The following is a 25639-nucleotide window of genomic DNA, read 5'->3' as shown; positions in this document are numbered from 1 at the left end:
AATTAAAGAGTTGATGAATGATTTGTGAATGAAAAGAGTTGATGAATGAAGAAGAGAATTGATGATTCTTGGTGAATGATGAAGATAGTTGGTGAATGATAGATGTAGATGATTAAAACTTAAGAATAAAGAGAATTGGTGTATGATAGATGTAGATGATGAATGAAAACGGAGTTTTCGATACGATATTTATAGAGAAAACCATCCAAAAAAGATAATTTAACAAAACAGAGTCTGAAGATCACAAAAATGCATTGGCGCCAACCCTGGCTAACTGGCGCCAGGCACCAGTGGCTAGCGTCAGGCGCCAATGGCTAGCGTCTAGCGCCAAGCCTGGTTCCAGGCGCCAAGGCCTAGGGTTGGACGCCAAACTGACTTTTAACGCGTTTTTGAAATTCTGATAAATTTCCCGTACTGGAAGATAAAATAATATAATTTCAATCGAAAATGCTATTTGATCTTGATTAAAACTCTGAAGAATCCTAACTGAATTAGGAATGATAAAGAACTTCTAGAATGTTCTAGAAGACCAAAACCATTCCTAATTGCATTAGGAATGATAAATCATATTAGGCCCTCCCCTAGATCATTGGGCCGTACATAAAGCTCAAACCGGACCCAATTTGGTAAATTGGCCATAACTTCCTCAATATTCATCGGAATTGGGCTTATAATATATCGTTGGAAAAGTCTTTGCAAGCCCCATCCAACCATACCACTATTGGACCCATATCATGGATCAACCAAATTGGATCGGCTGTTTTCTTAAAATAAAGTTTTCAAAAATAGGGAGAAGAGAAAAGAAATAAAACCTTCCGCAACACTAGACCTTTCCACACTTTCGTTTCATTCGATTATGATTCGACGTGAAAGGTACTCATCACTAGGTTTGGTTTTGGGGAGACACAAATGGGTGTCTACAATCCCCGAACTACCAGTCATGGTTCCAGACCTATTGGAGTTGACGATCTCCTGGATCGTTAAGGGGTGTAACCTTCACCTCGTGAACGGTTTACAAGTTCCTAAAACTTGTTGGCGACTCTTTTGCTCTATCTTCTTTCCCTTTGGACGCCACCATACTTTAGTGTATGATCACAGTGGGGTTCAAGCTAGGGATAACGCTTGAAATATTCCCTACAATCCCCCATATGGACCATTTAGATATTTTATGGTTTTAATTGATGCCTCAACTAGATGGTCACATGTATCCTTGTTATCAACTCGTAACCTGGCGTTTGCGAGATTACTTGCCCAATTGCTTAAGTTGCGGGCACATTTTCCAGATACTCCCATTAAGACTATTCAGCTTGATAATGCTGGTGAATTCACATCTCAAGCTTTCAATGATTATTGCATGTCCATTGGGATCAATTTTGAACATCATGTAGCACATGTTCATACTCAAAACGGTCTGGCAGCGTCATTAATTAAACTTCTTCAGTTAATTTCTAGACCATTGCTTATGAAATCCAAACTCCCAATTTATGCTTGGGGACATGCTATATTACATGCAGCAGCACTAATTCGCATTAGGCCAACAAGTTATCACAAGTTCACCCCATTACAATTAGTTTATGGTCAGGAACCAAATATTTCCCATCTAAGAATTTTTGGATGTGCAGTTTATGTTCCAATAGCTTCACCACAACACTCTAAGATGGGTCCTCAAAGGAGGTTGGGAATATATGTTGGGTTTGAATCCCCGTCAATAATTAAATATCTTGAGCCAACAACTGGGGATATATTTACGGCTCGTTTTGCAGATAGTCATTTTAACGAATCACTTTTCCCAACATTAGGGGGAGAAAAGAGAGAGCTGGAAAAAGAAATTAAATGGAATGAATTATCATTATCTTATCTTGATCCTTGAACTAAACAATGTGAGCTTGAAGTTCAAAAGATAATTCATTTACAAAGTTTAGCGAATCAATAGCCAGACTCGTTTGCTGACCCTAAAAGAGTGACCAAATCACATATTCCAGTTGTAAATGATCTATTTAAAATAGATGTCCCGGAAGGACAAAATAAATTTGCTAATGAGTCTAAACCACGTCAGAAAACATGGAAGACCAATAGGTTCCAAAGATAAGAATCCTCGCAAAAGAAAAGGAGCATTGATTGATGATGGTCAAATTGAAGAAACAATTTCTAAAGGATCTCCAGAAGAGAATTTAGACATGATACAGGAAGAAATTTAGGTACCTGATAATGAAGAAATTTCAACAAATTATATCATGTCTGGAATTACATGGAACCGAAATCAAATCGACGTCGCTGATGTTTTTGCATGCAATGTAGCATCAGATGTTATGGATAATAATGAGGATCATGAACCAAAATCAATTAAAGAATGTAGACAAAGAAATGATTGGCCAAAATGAAAAGAAGCAATTAAAGCAGAATTAATATCTCTTGAAAAAAGAGAAGTATTCGGACATATAGTCCATACACCTGAAGGTGTAAAGCCAGTGGGATATAAATGGGTCTTTGTGCGAAAGAGAAATGAAAAGGGTGAAATTGTAAGATATAAGGCACGATTAGTTGCACAAGGATTCTCACAAAGACCTGGTATTGATTATGAGGAGACATACTCTCCTGTGGTGGATGCAACTACTTTTAAATTTCTGATTAGTCTGACAATAAGAGAAAGACTTGACTTACGTTTGATGGATGTAGTCACAACTTATTTATATGGCCCACTGGATAATGACATTTACATGAAGCTCCCAGAAGGATTCAAGCTGCCAGAAGCAGCGAAATCTAGTTCTCGAGAACATTTCTGTATTAAATTGAACAAATCTCTTTATGGGTTGAAACAATCTGGGCATATGTGGTATAACCGTCTAAGTGAGTATTTGTTAAAAGAAGGATAAGAATGATCCTATCAGCCCATGTATTTTTATAAAGAAATTTGGATCAAGATTTGTTATAATTGCGGTGTATGTTGATGATTTGATCCTCATTGGAACTCCTAAAGAGATTTCGGTGACTGTCAATTATTTAAAGAAAGAGTTTGTAATGAAAGATCTTGGGAAGACAAAATTTTGCTTGGGGTTACAAATAGAGCACTTAGAGAATGGAATCCTTGTGCATCAATCAACATACATAGAAAAGGTTCTTAAAATATTTTCTATGGATACAACACATCCATTGAGCAACCCTATGGTTGTAAGATCACTTGAAGTAGAGAAAGATCCATTCCGACCTCGGGAAAATGATGAAGAAATTTTTGGTCCTGAAGTACTATATCTTAGTGCAATTGGAGCACTAATGTACCTTGCAAGTCATACACGACCCGACATATCATTTTCAATTAATTTATTAGCAAGGTTTAGTTCATGTCCAACCCGGAGGCATTGGAATGGGATTAAACATTGACTTCATTATCTTCAAGGTATGAAGGATATTGGTTTATTTTTCCCAAAGTTGTCCAAAGAAAATTTGATTGGTTTTGCAGATGCAGGTTATTTATCTGATCGTCATAATGGTCGATCGCAAATTGGATATGTGTTCACACATGGTGGTACTGCCATTTCTTGGAGTTCTATGAAACAAACCATTGCAGCTACGTCTTCCAATCATTCTGAGATTTTAGCAATTCACGAGGCTAGTCGTGAATGTGTATGGTTAAGGTCGGTTGTTCAACATATAAAAGAAGTTTATGATTTATTGTCTAAGAAAGAGGCACCGATAACTCTATATGAGGATAATGCAGCTTGTATTTCTCAACTTAAGGAAGGATACATCAAAGGTGACTGAACAAAGCACATCTTACCCAAATTTTTCTTCACTCGTGATCTTCAGAAGAATGGAGATATAAATGTATTGCACATTCGTTCAAGTGAGAATTTAGCAGACTTATTCACTAAGGCTCTTCCGACCGCAACATTTAAAAAGTTAGTTTATCATATTTGATTGCGTCGTCTCAAAGATCTTCAGTGATATAATAATGAGGGGGAGTAATTGCACGTTGCACTCTTTTTCCCTTATCCATGGTTTTTTCCCACAGGGTTTTTCATGGAAAGGTTTTTAATGAGGCAGCATATAAGCGCATTAAATCTCTCTTAGATAAAGGGCATCCAAGGGGGAGTGTTACAAATAATAATGTATGTCCATTATAGCTTGTAACTATCTCTTTATTATGAATATCTTAAGTATCTTTGTAACTTCATTTGTAACCTCCATATGCTTTTAATTCACATTGTAACTCTTTATGAATGGACTCTTCATTGTCCATTTAGGTTACATGGTTCACATGATGTATATATATATATGGTTCATGAAATGGATGAATATAGACAACACAATTACCTATCTACATCTCTCACTAATATTCTTTCTTTTCCCCTTATTTTATAATAAAAATAACCAATGATTTATTATTTCCAAAAATGTTATCCTTACTCTAATTTTATTTTGATTTATTTACATAATTGATAATTGTCAATTAATTTTCGGGGCATTTGGTAGGAGGGATGCGATTAAGTGGGATAAGAAGGTGGGATAAAAAGGTGGAATAGATGGAATAAGGATAAAAATAGTGTATTCCATTGTTTGGTATGAGTTGGGATTAGATTGGATTAACTAATAAAAATACAAAAATACCCTTACTATCCTTTCATCACCCTCTTTTCCTTTCTCTTTCATTAAGGGTAATAATGTCTTTTACCCATTAAATTTAGTCCCCATCCCTTATATCACCCCCCTTAGTTACTAATTTGGATGTGACATCATTTTTGGTGGTCCCCATTGAAAATGATGTCATTAAATTCTTGTTAAAACTCACTAAGACTTATACAAATTTATCACTTTAGCCTTAAGACTTAATTATTTGACATATTATATGTAGACAAGTGTAAAAAAAAGGGAATAATAAAAATAAAAGTAAAGTGGGTCCCAATCTCAAGTCTTAAGTTGAGTCTTGAAAAATGAGAAAAGTTTTAAGTATAAATCTTAAGACTCAATTTGATACTATCACCCCAAATCTTAAGACTTGGAGCTAAACTTGCTCTAACTCCCTTTTATGTGCATCCTATCCCCCTCTCTTATCCCTCTAAACAAACACCCCTTTTTGTTTATCAAAAGGATAAATCAAGGCGTCACTCATTCCCTCCCTCCATTCGAATACAAAATGGTGGCAAATGCAGGACAACAGAATGGGAAATCTGAATGAAATTGTTAACTAATGAATTCAAATATGATATCCATTGTTGCATGAAATCAAACCCGAAATCAAACCCAAAATCAAAATGCCACCACCTGCTAAACCAACCAAATTCTACTTCTTCTATGGCAAAAGAAAGCCTTCCCAGAATCGACCCACTGTGTATGGTGGTCTCTTCTCCAATCGCCAAACCATAAACCCTAATTCCCCCAATTCCATAAACCCTAATTTTCATCAATCTCAAAAACCCACAAATTTTAATCTTCAAAATTGGGACCCAGATTCCCAAATTGGGTCAAAACCCTCTCAATCTAAAACCCCATCGGAGAATTTCTTCCATATTGCTCAGAAATTATCCCCAATTGCTCGTTTCATCTGTGATTCTTTCAGAAAACACCAGAGGTGGGGTCCAGAGGTGATTGCTGATCTCTCGAAGCTTCGCCGGGTTAACCCGGACATGGTTGCTGAGGTCCTTAAGGTGCAGGATGACCCCAACATTTGCTCCAAGTTCTTCCATTGGGCTGGTAAACAAAAGGGTTATCAACATACTTATCTTTCTTATAATGCATTTGCTTATTGTTTGAATAGATTGAATAAGTTTAGAGCTGCTGATCAAATACCTGAGTTAATGCATATGCAGGGTAGACCACCTAGTGAGAAACAGTTTGAGATTTTGATTAGAATGCATGCTGATAATAATAGGGGTCTTAGGGTGTATTATGTGTATGAGAAGATGAAGAAATTTGAGGTTAAACCTCGAGTTTTTTTGTATAATAGGATCATGGATGCTTTAGTTAAGACGGGTCATTTAGACTTGGCGATGTTGGTTTATAAAGATTTTAAGAAGGATGGTTTGGAGGAGGAGACTGTAACTTATATGATTTTGATCAAGGGTTTGTGCAAGGGTGGGAGGATTGATGAGATGTTGGAGCTTTTGGGACGAATGAGGAGTTTGTTAAAACCGGATGTTTTTGCATACACGGCTATGATTCGGATTTTAGTGGGGGAGGGGAATTTGGATGGGTGCTTGAAGGTTTGGGATGAAATGGAGAAAGATAAGGTTTTGCCTGATGCAATGGCTTATACGACTTTGATTTCAGCTTTGTGTAAAGGGAATCGTGTGGATAAAGCCTATGAATTATTTAAGGGTATGAAGAATAGGCGAGAGTTGATTGATAGAGCTATATATGGTGCATTGGTGGATGGTTTTGTGGCTGATGGCAAGGTTGGTTCAGCCCTTGACCTGTTAAAGGATATGATGGATTCTGGATATAGGGCAGATTTGTCAATCTATAATTCATTAATACAAGGATTATGTAATTTGAAACAACTTGACAAGGCTTATAAGCTTTTCCAAGTAACAGTTAACGAGGGTCTCCAACCAGACTTTACAACTGTGAATCCAATGTTGATATCTTATGCAGAATCAAGAAAAATGGATGATTACTGCAAATTGCTTGTCCAGATGGAAAAATTAGGATCACCGGTTATTGATGGACTTTCTGGATTCTTCTCTCTGATGGTTGAAATGGACGAGAGATTGCCTTGCACTTTAGAGGTATTCAAAGATTTGAAAATCAAAGGTTATTGTAGTGCATCAATGTACAATATTCTTTTGGGAGCTCTGTACAAGGTAAGACAACCAAAGGAAGCATTGTCCCTCTTTGAGGAAATGAAAGATTCAAACTTTGCACCCGATTCAACAACTTACAGTCATGCGATCACATGTCTTGTTGATCTTGAGGATGTGAGAGAGGCGTGTCTTTGGTATAATAAAATCAAGGAGATGGGTTCCATTCCCTCCGTTGCAGCCTATTGCTCTCTGGCCAACGGGCTTTGCAAAATAGGAGAGATTGATGCAGCGATTTCCCTAGTCCAAGATTGCTTGGCTAATGTCAGCAGTGGACCTATGGAGTTTAAATACACTCTAAGCATTATCCATGCTTGCAAAGAGAATGATGCTGACAAGGTCATAGAAGTAATAAATGAAATGTTACACCAAGGAGGCATACCTAGTGAAATTATATATTGTGCTGTTATCTCTGGCATGTGCAAGCATGGGATGTTGGAGGAGGCTAGGAAGGTTTTCTCCTGTATGAAGGAGGAAAAATATATATCCGAAGCCAATGTGATTTTTTATGATGACATGCTTATGGAATACATGAAGAAGAAAACAGCAGACTTGGTCCTATCAGGATTGAAGTTCTTTGGACTGGAGTCCAAACTGAAAGCAAAAGGTTCTACATTGCTGCCAAGTTAAAGAGTGAACAGAGGTAATGTATTCCATCTTATGTTTAACAGTATTTGTTTTTTTCCTTTTTGAACTAGATAACCTAATAATCTTTACTCCTGAATCATTGTGGGCATTACTGTAATGGGGAGAAAATTGGAGAAGTTTAGGTATTTTCTATTGGAAAGAAATATGGTTTTTATGCTGTGTCAAATCTTTTTGTAATGGCTAACATGCTTGGCAAAACTTTGTTTTATACTGCAACAAAATTTGTGACATTGTAGTTAAAGCATTGGGATGTTGGGTTGTCACTTGTCAGGATTCGGGAAATTTGTGATTCGTGCACCACTAACTAGAACTATTTAGGTAATTTGGCACTTGGAGATAGCCCGAGAATTTATAGTGCTGAGATGTTATGCTATTGTACCGTCTCCAAATGTTCAGCAACAATATTAGGTTTTTCCCAAGCTGTTGCATGCTTGAAGGCTTCACCTGACAAGCACTTCACTTTTTACGTTTATGAAAGAGGAGAATCCTGTCATTCACCTATCATTTTCCAATTTGTTCATCACATTTTTTTTTTTCCAAACAACTAATGTGCTTTTGTGGTCCTATTGATAACGCTGTGTATGTTTATGGCTTAGTAAAGGAATTGCTAGAAGTATGAAATAATTAGGCTTTATGTAATACACTAGTGTAGGCGTCGTTTGAAGTGAGCCTACGTTAAAGCATGTGGAGAATATGCTTAGCACTCATAGGAAGTGAGAATTGACATATACGATTAGGGACAAGGAAAGTAGGGAGCCGCTAACAAGTTATTTAAGGAACTTGTAAACCGTTCACGAATTATTTATGGCAACAACGATTAAGGGACAACAAAAGGCAACAACGATTGACCCGTGAAGGTTACACCCCATTCATAATCCATGAGATTACTAACTTCGTATGGTTCGAAACCACGAACGGAGGATCGGGGATGATGGTACGAAGTGAGTCATAGAGTCACATTCGCCCGTATTGGCCTCTACTCGATTCTTATGATGAAAAGTGATTCCTGCGATTTCAAAGGGCATACAAACAAAGATTTAATTTGCTCCAAACTATTATTAGGCTAAATTGATTGAATATTAATGCAACATATTATTCTAAAATATTAGTGATTACTTTAATTAGTAACAAGATTAAAAAGGAACCTAAACCGGTCGTCCAAATTATCTTATTAGTTGTGATTTTCAATTGCATTTTCCCTTTAAACATTGCAACTTTTTATGGTTTTCGGGCTGCTGTCGAGATCCAGTATCGTCCTTGGGCTGGGATGACCGATCTTCCCGAGGCCCTGGAGCTTTTGGCGTGCCGTACTATTTTCTTTGGTACAACACACTTTGTTTGGTATCTTGGAGAGCGCGTTGTTCGTCAGCACAACGCTGACCTCTTTGTGGTGCCTTTGCCTCCACCGGAGTCGATGCTGGATTCACGTTTGCTTAGGGAGTTGCCGAAGAGGGGGGAACGCTATACATTTCCTTGGCAAGAGCTCGTGCGTATGGAGGGCGATTATTCACATGACTTGCTTCCTTCCTTGGCTCCTCCGCCCCATCTTCCCGAGGTATGATATTATTTGACCCTATTTGTCTCAAGCACACACTAATATGCACACTAATTAAGTAAATAATGTCAAATACATAAAGTGTGAATAAAATATACAAAGTGAGTCATGATACATAAATAGTGTCAAGTGTCATCAATCAAATTACATAATAAAAACCCTCGGTCAAAACTCTCCAAATCCAGAAAAGCTAGGATCAATGTCATCACGAGCCTGCGAATACGGGAACGGCGAACTATAGAGTCCCTCCATCATCCGTGTACGAGGAGTAGTATCCCTACTAGTCCCCATAGGTGTAGGCGGAACCTATCAAGCTGGTAAACGGCGTAGGCTGACTCCAAGATGTAGGAAGCGTCGGAGGAGGCATCGTCCCATACAGTGGAATTGAAAATAAGCCCTACACCGGCGGAGGCAGCGTCCCAGAAACCCTGGTCCACGGGGATAATGACTGGCCTAAACTCAAGGGCGCTGCCACTGCGCCTCCACAGAAGACTGCCACCGCTAAGTCTGAACCCTGAAATGGCTGAGATGTCGGAGGCTGCTGCCGCTGAGACTGAGAATGTCGACGAACCTCAGGAGATCGTCTGCGGTGACTAGGCCCCCCTCGTCCCAGTCTCTATGCCTCGAGCGTGAGCGAGACCTACGTCGCTCCTGAAAGACGCAAAGTGAAAAGATGTCAATAGTGCAAGATAGAAAAATGGTAATTATGGGAAAACAGGTGAATATACCTCGAGAACATTGCAGCCGTTTCAGGAGGCTCAGTGGCAGCGCCCTTCATCTTCCCAGCCATTCGAGTCTTCAGAGAGTTTAGGCCAGTCATTATCCCCGTGGACCAGGGACGCTGCCACCACCGGTGCAGGGCTTATTTTCAATTCCATTGTATGGGACGATGTCTCCTCCGACGCTTTCTACATCTTGGAGTCAGCCTACGCCGTTTACGAGTTGGACAGGTCGTGCTTTGAATTTGTCTTCTATTGGAGCTATGGGGACTAGTAGGGATACTACTCCTCGTACACGGATGATGGAAGGACTCTTTGGTTCGCCGTTCCCGTATTCGCAGGCTCGTGATGACACTGATCCTAGCTCTTCTGGATTTGGAGAGTTTTGACCGAGGGTTTTTATTATGTACTTTGATTGATGACACTTGACACTATTTATGTATCATGACTCACTTTGTATATTTTATTCACACTTTATGTATTTGACATTATTTACTTAATTAGTGTGTGCTTGAGACAAATAGTGTCAAATAATATCATACCTCGGGAAGATGGGGCGGAGGAGCCAAGGAAGGAAGCAAATCATGTGAATAATCGCTCTTCATACGCACGAGCTCCTGCCAAGGAAATGTATAGCGCTCCCCCCTCTTCAGCAACTCCCTAAGCAAACGTGAATCCAACATCGACTCCGGTGGAGGCAAAGGCACCACAAAGAGGTCAGCGTTGTGCTGACGAACAACGCGCTCTCCAAGATACCAAACAAAGCGTGCTATACCAAAGAAAACAGTACGGCACGCCAAAAGCTCCGGGGCCTCGGGAAGATCGGTCATCCCAGCCCAAGGCCAATACTGGATCTCGACAGCAGCCCGAAAACCATAAAAAGTTGCAACGAATGCCGATAAATAACATCAAAGTATAGAATAACATGCTGTGAAATCGATTCTTACACCAACAGAAAAGGTGCCTTGACACAGCAGCCCGCGCAGCATAGATACGGACTCCACTCGTGACTCGCCTCGATCACGCTAGCTGGCTCCAACAAGGGAAATCATGGACCGCTCCGCGATGTGGTCGAGGGGCCAATCCCGGAAATTACTCATAGAACCACAGTTGCAACGAAAGTAATCTCTAAGCACATGAGTTATACTGATTAAAACAAGACAAGAAGAAGAAAGATCGTCACCTTTACGACTCTCCATAAACTGTAGACAACAATAGGGGCCTGATCATTCAGTTGCCTGCACCCATGATGCAGCGACGAGAATAGATCAGCATATCCAATACTAGCCAATACGAGAGTAGAAGGCAGATAGCACACGTGAACTCTTATCATGAGAAAGAGTCCCGGAAATGAGAATCAAGATAAAGATCCGCACTCGCTGGCTCAAATGTCGTCTCAGTTATGTCAAAGCCATGGGCAAGAATAGAAGCCAACTCTGATCGCCCACTCCTAGGACCACCTCGAGGCACCGGCCGAGTCCTGATATGCTGAACGACAGGACCTAACAACTCTTCTACCTCAACCGCCCCCCAAGTGAGGTCCAAAATTTGCCGTATAGCCCGCTCGGTGAAGCGTAAGCCGCTAATCATGCTGAAATCCAGCGAGGTCACTGTCATCTCCCCCAAAGCAAAGTGGAAAGTGTTGGTAGTATCCCAAAAATACTCCTAACAACGCTCGAACAACTGTCGAACCATAACCTCGGGGGCTGCGAAATCCTACGACTGCTGAATAGAAATCTCCTAAACCGGCACACTCCCATAAGGCGTTAGTGACAAGATCCCCCGTGATAATCCTGTATAGTCGGGGAATCAAATCTCCAGCTCCTGATCCATGATGGCGAAGCATGCCATCGACTGCACCGGTAAGTGGACACTGAGAAATATGGTTCTCACGAAAGAAAACCAACTCGTCTGGTGTCCACGGAGGTGGAGTCCACCTACCCCTACCCGTAGAAGGGCGAGGCTCAGTCTCCAAAGCATCGTCGTCTATGCCCTCGGGAACTGTGAAAGTGTTCTCTCAAAAGCCTGACGCCGGCCATGAGTAGATATGTCGCGATCCCGTCTTCTAGGCATGCTATTACATTCAAACAAAAATAAAAATTTAAATACTTAGCATCATTTCCTAAGTTATTTATTTTAAAAAACAACTTAATGACTACCTCAAGTTGCATTTTCTGTTATTCGCAAAATTTTTACCTCAGGCTAAAAATTAGCAAAATAATAGAATTATTTCTAGTACTTAGTTTCTCCATGACGAACTAATACTACAGTTCTCCTAAATTGCTTGACACTATGTTCTCCATGACAATATGGTACATATATAGTACAAAGCATGTTTCGAAATTGCACAAAAACAACAGATCGGCACATCATGAAATATTTTACAAGATCTACAACCAATATATCATCATTTCAAGTGCGAAGAAATAATGTGAACAACAAGAACACCATTTCACACACAAGTAGTACCAAAAATGGTGATTTACTCGTTTCTTCACCAAATCACACAAACTTGGTCCCAAATTGCTCAAAAACAAACATACATTCATATACAAGCTAATTCATGGCAAGAATTTTGACATAGAAGCTTAAAATCAAAAGGCCCCAATTTGATTTTTTAGGGTTTTAAGCAAAGATGGCATTCACGACAAAATTTGAGACAAAAAACAAAGAAAACTTACATGGATCCTTGTAGAAATTCGAAAATGACGAAGATAGTAAGAAATTTGAGTGAATTTGGTGAAGAATTGAGCTCGAAAAGCTCGGAAAAAGCGCAGCAACAGAACTCCAACACCGCGACACGGTAGCTCATGGTGTATCCCGGTGAATCTCCATGCAACACGGGTAGCAGCCAGAGGCGGATCTACGTAGTGACCCGGGGGGACACGTGCTACCCATCCCAAAAAAAAAAAAAAAAAAATTGTTTACAAAAAATTCTCCTATGAAACACAATATAAAAATTACACAATGCGTATTATTCAGCATAACTAAGGTTGCTTCAGTGGTATCAAAGTAGGGGCATAAAGTTTTCTTTTTGTACCCAATGGTCAGCTGTTCGATTCTCTTCATGTACACAATACACCTACTTTTTATTTATTTATTTATTTATTTTTTATTAGGAATTTTTAGTTCATTTCTAAGTCTTTGTTTTTTTTTTGTTTTGATATATTTTTTTTCCTAAAAAATATCAATGATTTATTATGTTTTTCCCCAAAATTAATTTCCTCTTTCTTGACATTATATTCAAATAGATTAGATATAAATGGTTTCCATCGAAAAGTGATTCTTCCCCAAATAACTTTTCACTTTCTTGACTTTATGTTCAAACATTAGATAAAAATAACTCTCATAAAAAAAAATGGTTAACAACAATAATAGTATTTTAATAACTAGTATGATGTACATAATTTTATCCATGATAACAGCTCATTGCAAAATCTATAGATGTTTAAAATTTGATGACAACTTTTTTTTAAAATACAGAATTACAATATATTATGCAAAAAAATAACTTGATGTGTTAATTACCAGTTTAAATAATTTAATTTGAGTTTCAACTTTCAAGTTAGTAGGTGTATTTTTTTTTTCCTTCTAGCATTTAGTGCTACCCCTAATCTGGAATCCTGGATCCGTCACTGGCAGCAGCGACAGTAGCGGCGAGCACTCGAAAAGCTGCAGCGATGGAACCAAAACAAAAACGGCGAAACAAATATGCCGTGACACGATGACAGCTGCCGCGGCACGGGATTATTTACCGTTTGACGGGACTAAGCACAGTGTCGCGGCATAATGCCACGTGACGCGGTGCACAGTGTCCTGCACGCTCCTGAAAACTCCTGGCGAATATTCCGGGCATCTTTGACTAAGTTTGAACGATTTTCCGCAGCTTTTGAACAATTATTTTCTCACTGGAATTACTCGGAAAATTCTAATTGGTATTTAAAGGTTACTAAAATTACCAATTTATCCCTAACAAGCATCAGAGTCACATTTTCGACATTTTAAACACCTAATATGGTCGGATATTCGACTTGAAGGTAAATCACCTGTGGCCCACGTTCGAGGATAATTGAACCATCATTATTTCATGGCGCAAGGTTCTCGATACACAGAGACTTGCAAATTTTATTAGACAAGTTTTTTTCCTCAAAGCATGGAAAATTGTCGATCGTTGTCACCTCTCAGAGCATTCCCAACAATGTGCAAAAATTGGTTTCCTCATTCTCTCTCTACCCACTTTCTCTCTCTTCCAACCCATGAGCATTTTTGTGATCATATTTTTATCCCACCGATGATAAAAAAAAAATTTATTCCCCATTCTCTCTCTACTACATCTTCTCTCTTACTTTTACTAATACCTTCTTATATTTCTCTCTACTATATTATTTTTAAATCTTTTTTTTACTTGCATTGTTGACCCCACATGGTTACTATTCATCTTTAAAAATGCTTATCCTATGAGCAATTTTCATTTTGCTCATGAGCATTTTTACTTTTGCTCATTGATGTAAGACATTTTTGTTTTAATTTTACCCAAAGTTTTGCTCATGAGCATTTTTTTGCTCATTGTTGGTAATGCTCTCAAAGCAAAACAATTAGCGATTATATCAGTTGCGGCTTTCCTAAAGCATGGAAAGTATTATCGGTGGATTTCCTCAAATATAGAAAACCTCTAAATTCATCTGTTTTCCTCGATGGATTTCTTGAAGTATAGAAAACCGCTGTCGGATTTCCTCAAGCATGGAAAGTATTATCGGTGGGTTTCTTCAAGCATAAAAAAACGCCAAATTCATTTGTCGACTTTCCTCAAGCATGGAAAGTATCTTCCAATAGGTTTCTTCAGGCTTAGAAAACTACCAAACTCATCAGTCGACTTTCCTCGGGCATGGAAAGTATCTCAGCGAAATGTCATCCGGTGGATTCCTTCAAGCATAGGAAACTACCAATCATTTGTCACCGATACACTGGTGTCAGATACGCATTCTATCCCTTTACTCTTTTATCTGTGGAACTAACACTTTTTTGCATGTATCGGCGTATATACAGTGATTTAGGATCGCAATACGTCTTAAATCATTCTCCGTCTCTATCGACTACTTTGACTATCATTTTCAAAACTGACGTATCTACAAAATCAGTCAAAGTCGGTTTCTGTAGACACCTAAAAATGTCTCCCTGAAACCAAACCCGATGATGAACAATCTTTCACTGCCATTATTGGTCGGGTTCAGTTTTTAATCACGAGAGTGCTTAAAAAGTCATATTTAATTAAATTCAGTTTTTAAAATGGCCAACACATCAGTTTTGATGTTTAGTCAAAGCATAGTTTATTTTTTATTTTGGCCTAAACCTTTTTATTCATTTATTATTATTATTATTTCATCCCAATTAATAAATAATAAATCAAAAATAGCTCGAAAATAAGAATCAACACTTAAAAAGGCTGAACATATTTAGGGCAAAAATGTATTTGGATGGAAAAACAGACGCAGGAACTACCGCGTCATGGCAAACTGTGCCATGTCACGGGACACTTTGCCGCGCCACGGCATAGTTCCCCGTGACACGATGCCGGTGCTATGACACGGGACAGCCCCGTGTCATTTCCGCGTAAACCTTTCACGCGTTTTAACTCCCATAGGTTAGATATGTCCCGTGTCACTCCAGAATATCCCGCGTCACACAAATATTTCCCGTGTCGCGGCAATGTTTTTAGGGTTTTTATCCTTTTTAGGGTTCCGTGCGTTCTCTCTACTCATTTTCCCTATACATACCCCCTCATTTTTTATGTACTGGGCATCAATTAATTTTCTTTTTCTCTCTTCTATGCTCTAGCCTAAACACTAGCCTACTTCTTTCAAAATTCCTTCCTTAAGCACTCCAAGGAGCACGTACTTTATTCGAGGTTCTGTCCTAAACCAAGGCGTGAAAGGTAAAACTGTTTGAGGGTTTGGCCCCAAATCAATCCTATTTTGCTTAATTTAATTTGATTTAATTGTTGTTTTGTTAAATTTCCTTGAAGTTACGAACTCGTTTATTGTTTTATAGTTGCAAGCAAACAAATCAAAGTAAGAATTATGTTTCTTTTATTTCTATTATTTTTCTAACGATTTTATATTGTTGGTTTTATGGTTAAATTGCTTCCAATATTAATGTTTATTCTATTATTATTTTTTTATCACCATATTGCATGTTTAAAGGGAATATGTAATTGAAAATCATGACTAATAAGATAATTTGGACAACCGGTTTAGGTTCCTTTTTAATCTTGTTATTAATTAAAGTGGTCACTAATATTTTAGAATAATGTGTTGCATTGATATTCAACCAATTTAGCCTAATAATAGCTTGGAGCAAATTAAATCTTTGTTTGTATGTCGTTTGAGATCGCAGGAATCACATTTCATTACAAAAGTCAAGTAGAGGCCAATACGGGCGAATGTGACTCCATGAGACACTTCGTACCATCATCCCCGATCCTCCTTTTGTGATTCCGAACCATATGGAGTTAGTCTCATGGATTATGAATGGGGTGTAACCTTCACGGGTCAATCGTTGTTGTCTTTCGTTGTTCCTTTATTCGTGGTTGCCTTAAATGATCCGTGAACGGTTTACAAGTTCCTTAAAAACTTGTTGGTGGCCCCCTACTTTCCTTGTCCCTTATCGTATTATGTCAATTCCCACTTCCTATGAGTGCCAAGCTTTAAAAACGCCCATTTTTAATAAACCCATTTTTGTATGCCAGTAAAATAGAAGCTTTTGTGTCAATTTTCACACACACACACACACACAGACTTGCAATAATAAGTCAAAACCCGTTCAAACGCTATAAATCATGCCAAACTGTGTGTCTAAGATTCAGAGTATATTGATTGAACTTATTTCCTTTTTTTTAATAGCATCTGCCTTCGATTGTTCTTACAAAATAAAGTTTCTGTGGTGTCTTTGTCAATAACATAATGTTACTGACCTGCATTTATTCCTCCTCTTGGTTCCTGACATTGTATGTTCCTTGTGGTGTCAAGTATATGAGCAAAGTCAAACCTTTTTGTGCGGGGTGCTAAAATAACAAAATCCATCTCAGAGGGAACTTTTATTCTGAATCCATTAGCACATTGGACTTCATTAACATTGGAGGCTCTTTTTCTATAGCCTAGTATATCAACTAATAAAGAAATTAAAGAATGTTGCAGGAAAGACTCAATGATGGCCTCAAAGGGAGGCAGCAGAGCTGGAAGTGATACAAGATTCAGTTTGAACTATGGCAGCAAATAAGGTACCCAAATTATCACATGGAAGCTGTTTTCTGTTTGTTCTGCTGCCAACTAACAGGTGATTTGAATCTTGCTTTATTATACGTACTGTACTACTTTTGCTCAAAATGACTAGTCAAGTTAACTCACTATTGAATTCTGCTTGCTTAGGTCATGCACCAATGAAATGTGATCTAAATAGGGTGCAAAAGGTTAAGCTGATCTGTTGATACTATCAGTCACGGCTTTCTCAGAAGATTTGCAGAATGCCGCTTCAGAATGGAAACAACTCAGCATGCTCTCATTAGAAATTATCTATATGAAACTGACTGCCATAGCAGTTCAGTTACAGCATTGTTTTAAAGAGTATCCAGCCTTGATTAAGTTCCGTGGTATATATTTCTTGTAGTCACTACTGTATACTTGTCTTAGGAGTTAGGATAGCAATAGATTTTCTTTTATAGTTTCATTTCCTTGTTAGTAATTGTGTAGCTAAGTGTAGATTAGAGTGAGATTCAAGTGTTCTGACTGGGAACATTGAATTTCTTTTTTGCTGTTGCTGTTGACAATAGCTAAACCAGATTTGTATACTGTTAGCAGTACTTGTGGTATTACAATAATAATAATTCAACTCTTCTGTTCTGGAGGATTTACCTGTTGGTTTGAAGTATGGAATCATATTGCTGCCGGCACCTGTATACAAAGGGTAATTCAAAGTGGCTTACAATCTACATTTTATCAAGGTCCGAAATCTTTGATTTTTAGGGGTGAAGTTTGAGTAATTCATAATTTCATATACAAAGTACTGCATTAACTGCAATCTTAACTGCCATGATTATATTCAGATACTAGTTGTACATCACCAATTTTCATTATGTTACCCAAAAAAATAGGATGAAGAGTATTTTGTAGATGAAGATTCAACAGAATTTGGAAAACTTAAGGGTAGATAAATGAATTGTATAGATGATGATTAAAATGGAATTTCTATATTAGTATACACAATTACACATATATCGATCTGTAAATGAACAAGTAATTGTAATCTGCGCGCTCAGCTAGCAGGTTTGGACTATCATGGTCCCTCAATATTTTGAGAGAAAAAGGAAGTTTCATTTGGTAACTTTCTTTCAAAACAAAGGCAACTCCTCTATGGATTCCACCACTTCTACAATAACTATTGCATTCATCATTGTAGTAGCCACTATACTGATATAGCTATACAAACTGAGGTGTATTCAGTTCATCTCATGAAAGATTGGAGCAATTACAGGGGTGAAGATGCCTAAATTAGATCTACCCTAAAAATATGTAATTGCAATCCCAAGTAGAATGTTGGAATTCAAACTTCACGCTTCGGCCTATTGCGAGCTCGGGAAAGTGCAGGTTCCTCTTTCTTAGGGATGACTACTTCAGAGGCATCATCGATCTCTTCCTCTGCTTCTCTAATTGCTTCATTCATGGCAAGCTGTCACACATGCACAATTAGGAACAAATTAGAATGCTAACAGGATTACAGGACAAGTCACCGAAATCACAATATCATCATTGACTACAAGAGCCACATAAAAGAATATACATCAACTATCAGTAGAGTTTCCAACTTTCCATGACAATTGTACTTGATTCCAATGTCTTGCTTTTATTTCTCTTAAAATGGTAAGAACGGACATCAGAAGCCACTAGATATCCAACATGCTTCATAGTTCATATTTAGGAAATATACCTCTAGTAGGAAAACTAGGGCTTGGAGCATACAATGCATAAAATGACAACTTTCTATGTATAAAGAAGGGGTTGATATCCATGGACTCTGAGCTAGTCAATGCAAAATCACAAGGAAAATATTTGTATTCTGTCTTGTAATCACAATCAGCTGATTTAAGCAGGTTTCTCTAAATTATTTCAACTTGCAACTTTGCTGTCTTTTACAGCAAGAACTGAACAACACTTAACATCATTATAAGTAAGCCACAGTCAGCTGTTCTTCCAACACACTGTATAAATCAATGCAAATGATGGTCTTAGTTTGGCAGTTCTAGCAGTTTTTATTTTTAGTTTTTACGTAGCAAAAACCCAATCACGTCAACTGCCAATCATCAATCCCCACTTTTTCATCCTCTTTTTTTTTTTTTTTTTTTTTTTTTTTTTTTTTTTTTTTTTTTATTCATCCCAAGTTCTCGTAATTGAGCTTTTACAAAGAATTCTGTTATTTTTTTTTTCCCCAGCTCTACCTAGTAAGATACAATGATACATATCACGAAATCCTACTTACCCTCAACTTAATTCTAATTGTTTCATCACATTCCTCAAATATTCCGTCGTAGTTGTAGCTCTATAGGTCCATGCAATCATGAGAAGGCATTAGGCTCCCGGTATCGACTTCTCCCGAGCCAAATTTATTTTGTTAAAACACAACACTTTTTAACAACACTTTTTATCAAGATAAGCAATCATTTTTCCAAGATAACTTGGCACAGAATGATATGACTAGAATAGTGTTACTGGTCACTTATAAGTTATAACCCAACATGCAAAACCCTCACCTACATTTTTAGCACTAGAATAGTGCTACTTCTTCAACAGTTTTGCATGCTAATCTATCAAAATGCTATCAAATAATCAGGCGAACCACTACTTCAAATTCATCTTTACCAAACCATGTATATACACCCGACCCCCTCGTTTCCATAGCCACAAAGAACCCTTTTCCAGGTTTTTTTTTTTATTATATTACGAAGAAGTTTAATTTGTTATGGTACCCTTATAAAATTGACCAGAAATTAGCAAGAGACCAATATGGACCAAGTAACAAGATACTGTCAGTTGCAAAGCAGAAAACACTATATACTAAGGGCCTTTTCTGATTAACTGAACTGAGCTGGAGTGAACTGAAGTGATTGGAGCTAAACTAAACTGAATTGAACTGAAGTGGATTGTTTATGAGAGAAGGAAATTAGGAACTGAACTAATCTGAATGGAGCTAAACTGAACTGAAATTAAGCCGAAGAGAACAGGCCCTAACACGGCCCTAACACCTCAATAAAGATATGTTGTATTATGCAAGCAAGACCAACATCAAAAACACCTTTCTCCTCGCCTTGATTCGTTTTACTTTCTCTATTAAAACATCTATGACTATTTTGTAGCGAAATAATCTACACAGTGAATACTCCATAGTACAGAAATCAAAGATTGCAACTCTCCCCCTTAATTTTTTCACTCAATTTACCATATAGCGCATACAACTTTTAAACAATAACCCTCCCACTACTTCAACAAAGCCACTGAGGACTTAATCAGACCCATCAACAGTTCAAAACAGCACCCTGGTGTCATGAAGTCCAAAATTGTATGGCCATGGAAATTAAGAATTTGCGAACTAGCTTAGTCGATTAAAGTCTCGGGATTGGGTACCAAAGTCCTAAGATCAAATCCCATCTACATCACATAAACATACCTTTTGTAAAAAAAAACAACAATTTGCTATAAAATTTCATCTAAGGGCATGTTCGGCAAAATATAGCTGTGAAGGAAGCTGTAGCTGTGGAGATAGTTGTTAGCTGTCGACAAGCTGTGAAAAAAGATAATTTAAGTATGATTGTTCGGTAAAGTAGTGGTTGACTAACTGTTACATTTAAGAATCAACATGTTATTTTTTAAAACTATACATTAAATTTTCAAAAGCTACTTTAAAATCTACTTCAAAAGCTGACTCTAATTTCAAAAGCTAATAATCCTAGCTTTTAATACTCCACCACTAAAAGCTACTTGAACTATTACTTTGTCAAACAATCACATTTTTGTTGAACTATTACTTTGTCAAACAATCACATTTTTTGTTGAGTAGTGACTTGATCAAACCACTAAAAGCTACTTAAAAATTACTCAAAAGCTAGCGTTGAACACGCCCTAAATATATCTATCAACCACAACCCAAAAACTCAAAAACCCCACTTAATTATACCATAAACCCATTTCCTAGAAACAAATTAACACTACAAAAAATGCATAAAAAGCCAGAATTCAGCATATTTAACATACAAAAATTGTACAACATATAAATTACTAAAATTATATACCTCCTCAAGGAATTTCTGGTCAAGTCTATCACCAATTCGAAAAGCAGTGAAGACAGTAATGGCGAGAAGAGAGAATGGGAAGACGAAAGCAAAGATGAACTGAGTGGTAGTTGGGCCAGCGCGAGCAACAACACTGACGCCTCTCATTCGCCGGCGGTCTAATTCGCCGGAAAATCGAACTAGAGACGGTCGGAGAGATGTCGGAAAAGCGACGTGAAGTGGCTGATGATGTGAGGAAGAGAGAGATTTAGAGGGAATAGTAGGGAAAGCTGCCATTTTTGAGTGGATAGATAAATAGATATGGTGTCTGTTATGTACAGGAAACAGGATAGTAGCGGTTTTAAAATGGAGTGAAGGGAAATTCTTTGTATGCCGGGGTGTGTGCGTTGATGGATACTATCAATAATGTTTTTTTTTTGGTATGTGTGCACATTATACCCCTTTCGTGTTTTAATAAGTGTTACTCGTATACTTATCAAATATAACTGTTTTTTTTTTTGTTGGAAAGAAGTCCTAATGGACATTAAAATTCATTTATTAAAATCATACGGCATTTACAATTGGCGGTTAATGATAATCAAAAGAATTTAACAAAATCATACAAGAATTAATCGTAGAAGAGCTAACAATCTAAATACGTAAATATAACAATTCGGCACATTCTCCATCCGTTGTCTCATACAACTTTTTGAGTGGATCCGTCGCCGCTTCTCAATTTTGTAAGAAAGTAAATTCTTGTGGTGATTCTGTAACCCGAATCCGAGCCATAATCAATCGTAACCTCGCATAACCGTAGACCAAATTAAACACAAATAAAACCTTGTCTTTTAAAGGAGTCCGAAAAACCTTCTATTTCGAAGGAGATCGAAAAAACCCCGACTTTCGAAGGAGATAAACCCTTTCATTCAAGGGAGACATTATTGTAACCTAAGAAACAAAAAGTTAAAAAGAAAATAAAAATTGAGGCTTTCCAATAGAAGCCCCTTCATAATTGACAATGGAGGTTAATGGTCATATTTTCATAGTGTTAAACTTTATTATTATTATTATTATTATTATTATTATTATTATTATTACTAGATGTAAGCCCGTGCGATGCACAGTTCTAGTAATTATTTTATTTAATTTAAAATTGTGTATATTTATGAAGATCATTCATTAGTTATATGGATAAAATTCCTAATATCATAAGATACTTTTTTAATTTTAACACTAAAGTTATCTTTTGTTGTTTTATTTATTTTATGTGACGCAGTGACGCTTGAATTTAAAATCCCAAACCTTATTCACTAATTTTGCTTATGTGACAATTTAAATTTTTAATTCAAAAAAGAAATGACAAATCTCGTTTTTTAATTGATCAAAATAAGTCTTTTGCCTATGCGTTTATTTAATATACTCGTTTTGTTTAAAATGTTAGTCTCATTTATAACCGTTTAACTATAAAATATTATGGGAAATTAGTCATATGAGATTTAGTTTTATTCGTCTCGATGAGTACATTATTAAAATCAGACTTTTACAACATTTTCTAGAGAGAGATTAAAGATATTTGAGATTAAAAATTTGCATCCATATATGTAAAAAAGATAATTATTACTTAGTTTTTTTTATTGTTTTTTTAGAGAAGATAACTATTGGTTTTTAAAAGTAATTTAAATTTTAATTATTCACTATTCGTTGTTTTTACCTAGTCAAAATTCTTAAATCTTATTCGTCACTTTTGCTTAGGTGGCGAGTAAATTTTTTAATTCTAAAATAAATTATTAATCTAATTTTTCATTGGACAAAATAATACCTTTTCTTATGTGGCGCGTCAAATGCTCCCGAAAAATGTCTACTTTATTTATATACATTAGATTTTATTATTTTATTTTTTTATTTTGCAAAAGGCTACATTTTGGTATTATTTTTCTCTCCTTGTCCTTATTCACTTCTTAACCAGTCTGATTATCTTTCTTTTGCAATTTTATAAATACTCTAGCTACCTCACTCACTTCTTATTTTTATTTAAGTCAATTAACATGTCAAGAATTGTGTGCCGGTCAAGTGTAACACTTATTAAAACACAGATAGAATAGGATAAAAATATATGTTTTTTTTTTCTGGAAACAGGTGCAAGATTTTGAGGGACACAAAAAGGATTATAGCTAGGCACGAAAATAAGGGAAAAGTAGTATAATTAATTTAAAAATAAAATATAATTTTGCAAATAAGCATTGTAATTAAGTAACCCAATGACATTTTACATAATACGGAGTAACATTTATTCTTTTGTAATGGTTATAAATATCTAAGTCAAAGAGAATACGCGAATAGTGCCTAAGTCAAAGTGATGCAAATATTAAAAAGCACCAATTTTATTAAAATCAAAGTACAATTTTCTTAAAATTGCTTAAATGAAATTAATTCTCCATTTGGGGAGGTCTTGGGCTCTTGGCATCGTACACTCTATTACATGTGTACTCCCTTCGTTTTATTTTAAGTAACCCATTTGGAATTTAGATACTATCTATATATTAAATCTACTTTGTCATACATAAAATAAATAAATAAAATATAGTCGTGTGGGTACTTGTTGGAATCGTCTCGATGAGTAGATTATTAATATTAAATTATTATAAATTATGGTTATCCATAATTATATATATAATTGAAAGTTTTGTATTGGCATGCATGTCATGTGACTATAAGGCATTTTTTTTTTAAAAGAAAAGACTTATTTGCAAAAAGAATTAAAAAAAATATATTCTCCATTTGTGTCATTTTTAAAAAACTTTTTCCAAAAGTAGTTCTCATAGGAAGGTAGAATCATATACTAATTTTGTACATTTTGCGCGTTTTTCATTCAAAGCAGTAAAAATGCTAATTATGTCAGGGATTTAATTAATAAACTGCTAATGACAACAGTGGTTAAATAATAAAACCCAATAATCATTAGTGTTTCTTTTTTTTTATTATTTTTTTTTATGTTCTTGATAATGAAATGCTACTTGAAATGATTTGGGTTGATGAACTTCAATACATACATTATTAGTGTAATAGATGTTGAAGTTGCTTACCACAACTTGTATTTGATAGCCATTAGGATAGTTATATACTCTAGGTCAACAGACTCACACCCGTGTCATGCATAGTTAGAGGTGTGTTTTTATCATTTAGTTTGTTTAGTATTTGAAAATTGGGGTTATTGATTGGTGTTAAACATTGTCTGCATTAGGTCATTATGTATGGATGGGGTTGTTTTTAGGGGCGTTGGACACTTCTTTTTGTTGTAGCCTTATTGGGCTTCCTTTTGATATTCTCCACAATTTTGAACTTAACCTATCCTTGATGTCTTGATGATTAATTAAATTCATGCCTTGTGTTTCTCCTATTAATGATTTTATTTTCATAATAGGTTTATATATTCTTCAACTGTTTAAATGGTGGGGGTTGAATTAGACCATAACTCGATTCTTGCTTAACGTCCCTAGCTATGTCATATGCTAGTGGCTGTAACAATTCAACGATCACTTACTATTTATGGTTTTCACTTCTGCATAAACCCAAGCAATTTGGATTGATTATTTCCATCCTTTTCCTACAGTCACTAACAATTACCTTGCAAATAACCCTTTCAACAAACAACCATCAATCTCAAAGAAATGTTTTATGACCATTAAAGCATATAAAGCCTTCCAAATACATTAAGAGTAAGCTTAAGATGGTGTTTAATGGATTTGATCTTTTGATTTCTAATTAATGCAGACCTATACAACCAGTGGCGGATCCAGGAATTCTAACTAGGGGTAGCATAGAATAATAAGGGGAAAAATGGAAATTAAAAAAAGATCTATATTGTATACTAGCATTATCATTAGCCTTTAAATTTTAAAAATTCATTTTTATTGATGAATTTTCATTTAACGAATATGGAATAAATTATATTCTACTTATAAATATGATCAAATTACAAAGTATTTCATAGGTTTAATAGTATATTTTTGTATGTATTCCTCTGAATTTACTATTCAAAAGTAAATATAAAACTATAAAATTATTTTATTTTATATAAATTATTGATTTACTCAAATGAAACTAAATAGTAAATATAATAATTACTACCAAATAAGTATTTGCATTGAAAAGTGCAACAAAAATGGGAAGAAGTTTTATCAAAGGAGGAGTTTTTAAGAATAATATAATTTTTTTTGACAAGAAGAATAATATTGTTTTATTATAATTATATTTGGTATTATGTACCGTGATTAAAATAATTAAAGTATAAGTATATATAATTTATAATCTTAAGATTCTACTAATTTGTATGTTTTTATAACTTAAATGAGAGTTTTTACAAAAATTATATTATGTACAAATATTTTATTTTATTTTATTTGAAGGAAATATTATGTACATATATAACTATAGTTAATTTGTTTCAAAAAAGAAAAAAAAAATCAATCTAAGAGACCTGTTTTATATAAACAGGTCTATTTTCTTTTTACAATGAAATCATAAAAAGAAAAGGTTAGAACCTAAGAGATTTGTTTCATATAAACAAGTCTCATTTCTTTTAACTTGGAAAGAAGCGGGATTGTTGTCA

General features: G+C 36.0%; 2 protein-coding genes across 3 annotated transcripts; one reads left to right on the top strand and one right to left on the bottom strand.

Moving 5' to 3' along the window:
* Window positions 1–5091: 5091 nt before the first annotated feature.
* LOC110716575 (pentatricopeptide repeat-containing protein At4g20740-like) lies at window positions 5092–17622 on the top strand. Of its 2 annotated transcripts, none has more exons than XM_021895204.1 (3): window positions 5092–7437; window positions 16910–17048; window positions 17141–17622. In XM_021895204.1, the coding sequence occupies exon 1, from the start codon at window positions 5250–5252 to the stop codon at window positions 7422–7424; it is 2175 nt and encodes a 724-aa protein (XP_021750896.1). In that variant the 5' UTR covers window positions 5092–5249; the 3' UTR covers window positions 7425–7437; window positions 16910–17048; window positions 17141–17622. The 2 variants fall into 2 exon arrangements, with proteins under 2 accessions (XP_021750896.1, XP_021750905.1); XM_021895213.1 differs by having other exon boundaries at window positions 16900–17048.
* A 383-nt stretch (window positions 17623–18005) lies between these two features.
* Window positions 18006–21658, bottom strand: LOC110716588. The gene is made up of 2 exons (XM_021895223.1): window positions 21052–21658; window positions 18006–18437 (listed from the first exon to the last, which is right to left on the bottom strand). Exons 1-2 carry the CDS (start codon window positions 21325–21327, stop codon window positions 18312–18314), a joined length of 402 nt encoding a protein of 133 aa, XP_021750915.1. The 5' UTR covers window positions 21328–21658; the 3' UTR covers window positions 18006–18311.
* Between the last annotated feature and the right edge of the window lie 3981 nt (window positions 21659–25639).

Source organism: Chenopodium quinoa, unplaced genomic scaffold (assembly GCF_001683475.1).
Source record: "Chenopodium quinoa cultivar QQ74 unplaced genomic scaffold, ASM168347v1, whole genome shotgun sequence".
Classification (NCBI taxonomy): Eukaryota; Viridiplantae; Streptophyta; class Magnoliopsida; order Caryophyllales; family Amaranthaceae; genus Chenopodium; species Chenopodium quinoa.
This window is presented reverse-complemented; position numbering and strand designations above follow the sequence as displayed.

Excerpts from the sequence above, each read along its gene's own strand:
- LOC110716588 (XM_021895223.1), bottom strand. The coding sequence starts at position 21,327 with ATGGCAGCTTTCCCTACTATTCCCTCTAAATCTCTCTCTTCCTCACAT. Across the intron at positions 18,438-21,051 it reads ACCAGAAATTCCTTGAGGAG|CTTGCCATGAATGAAGCAAT; the intron begins GTATATAATTTT and ends CATGTGTGACAG.
- LOC110716575 (XM_021895204.1), top strand. The coding sequence starts at position 5,250 with ATGCCACCACCTGCTAAACCAACCAAATTCTACTTCTTCTATGGCAAA.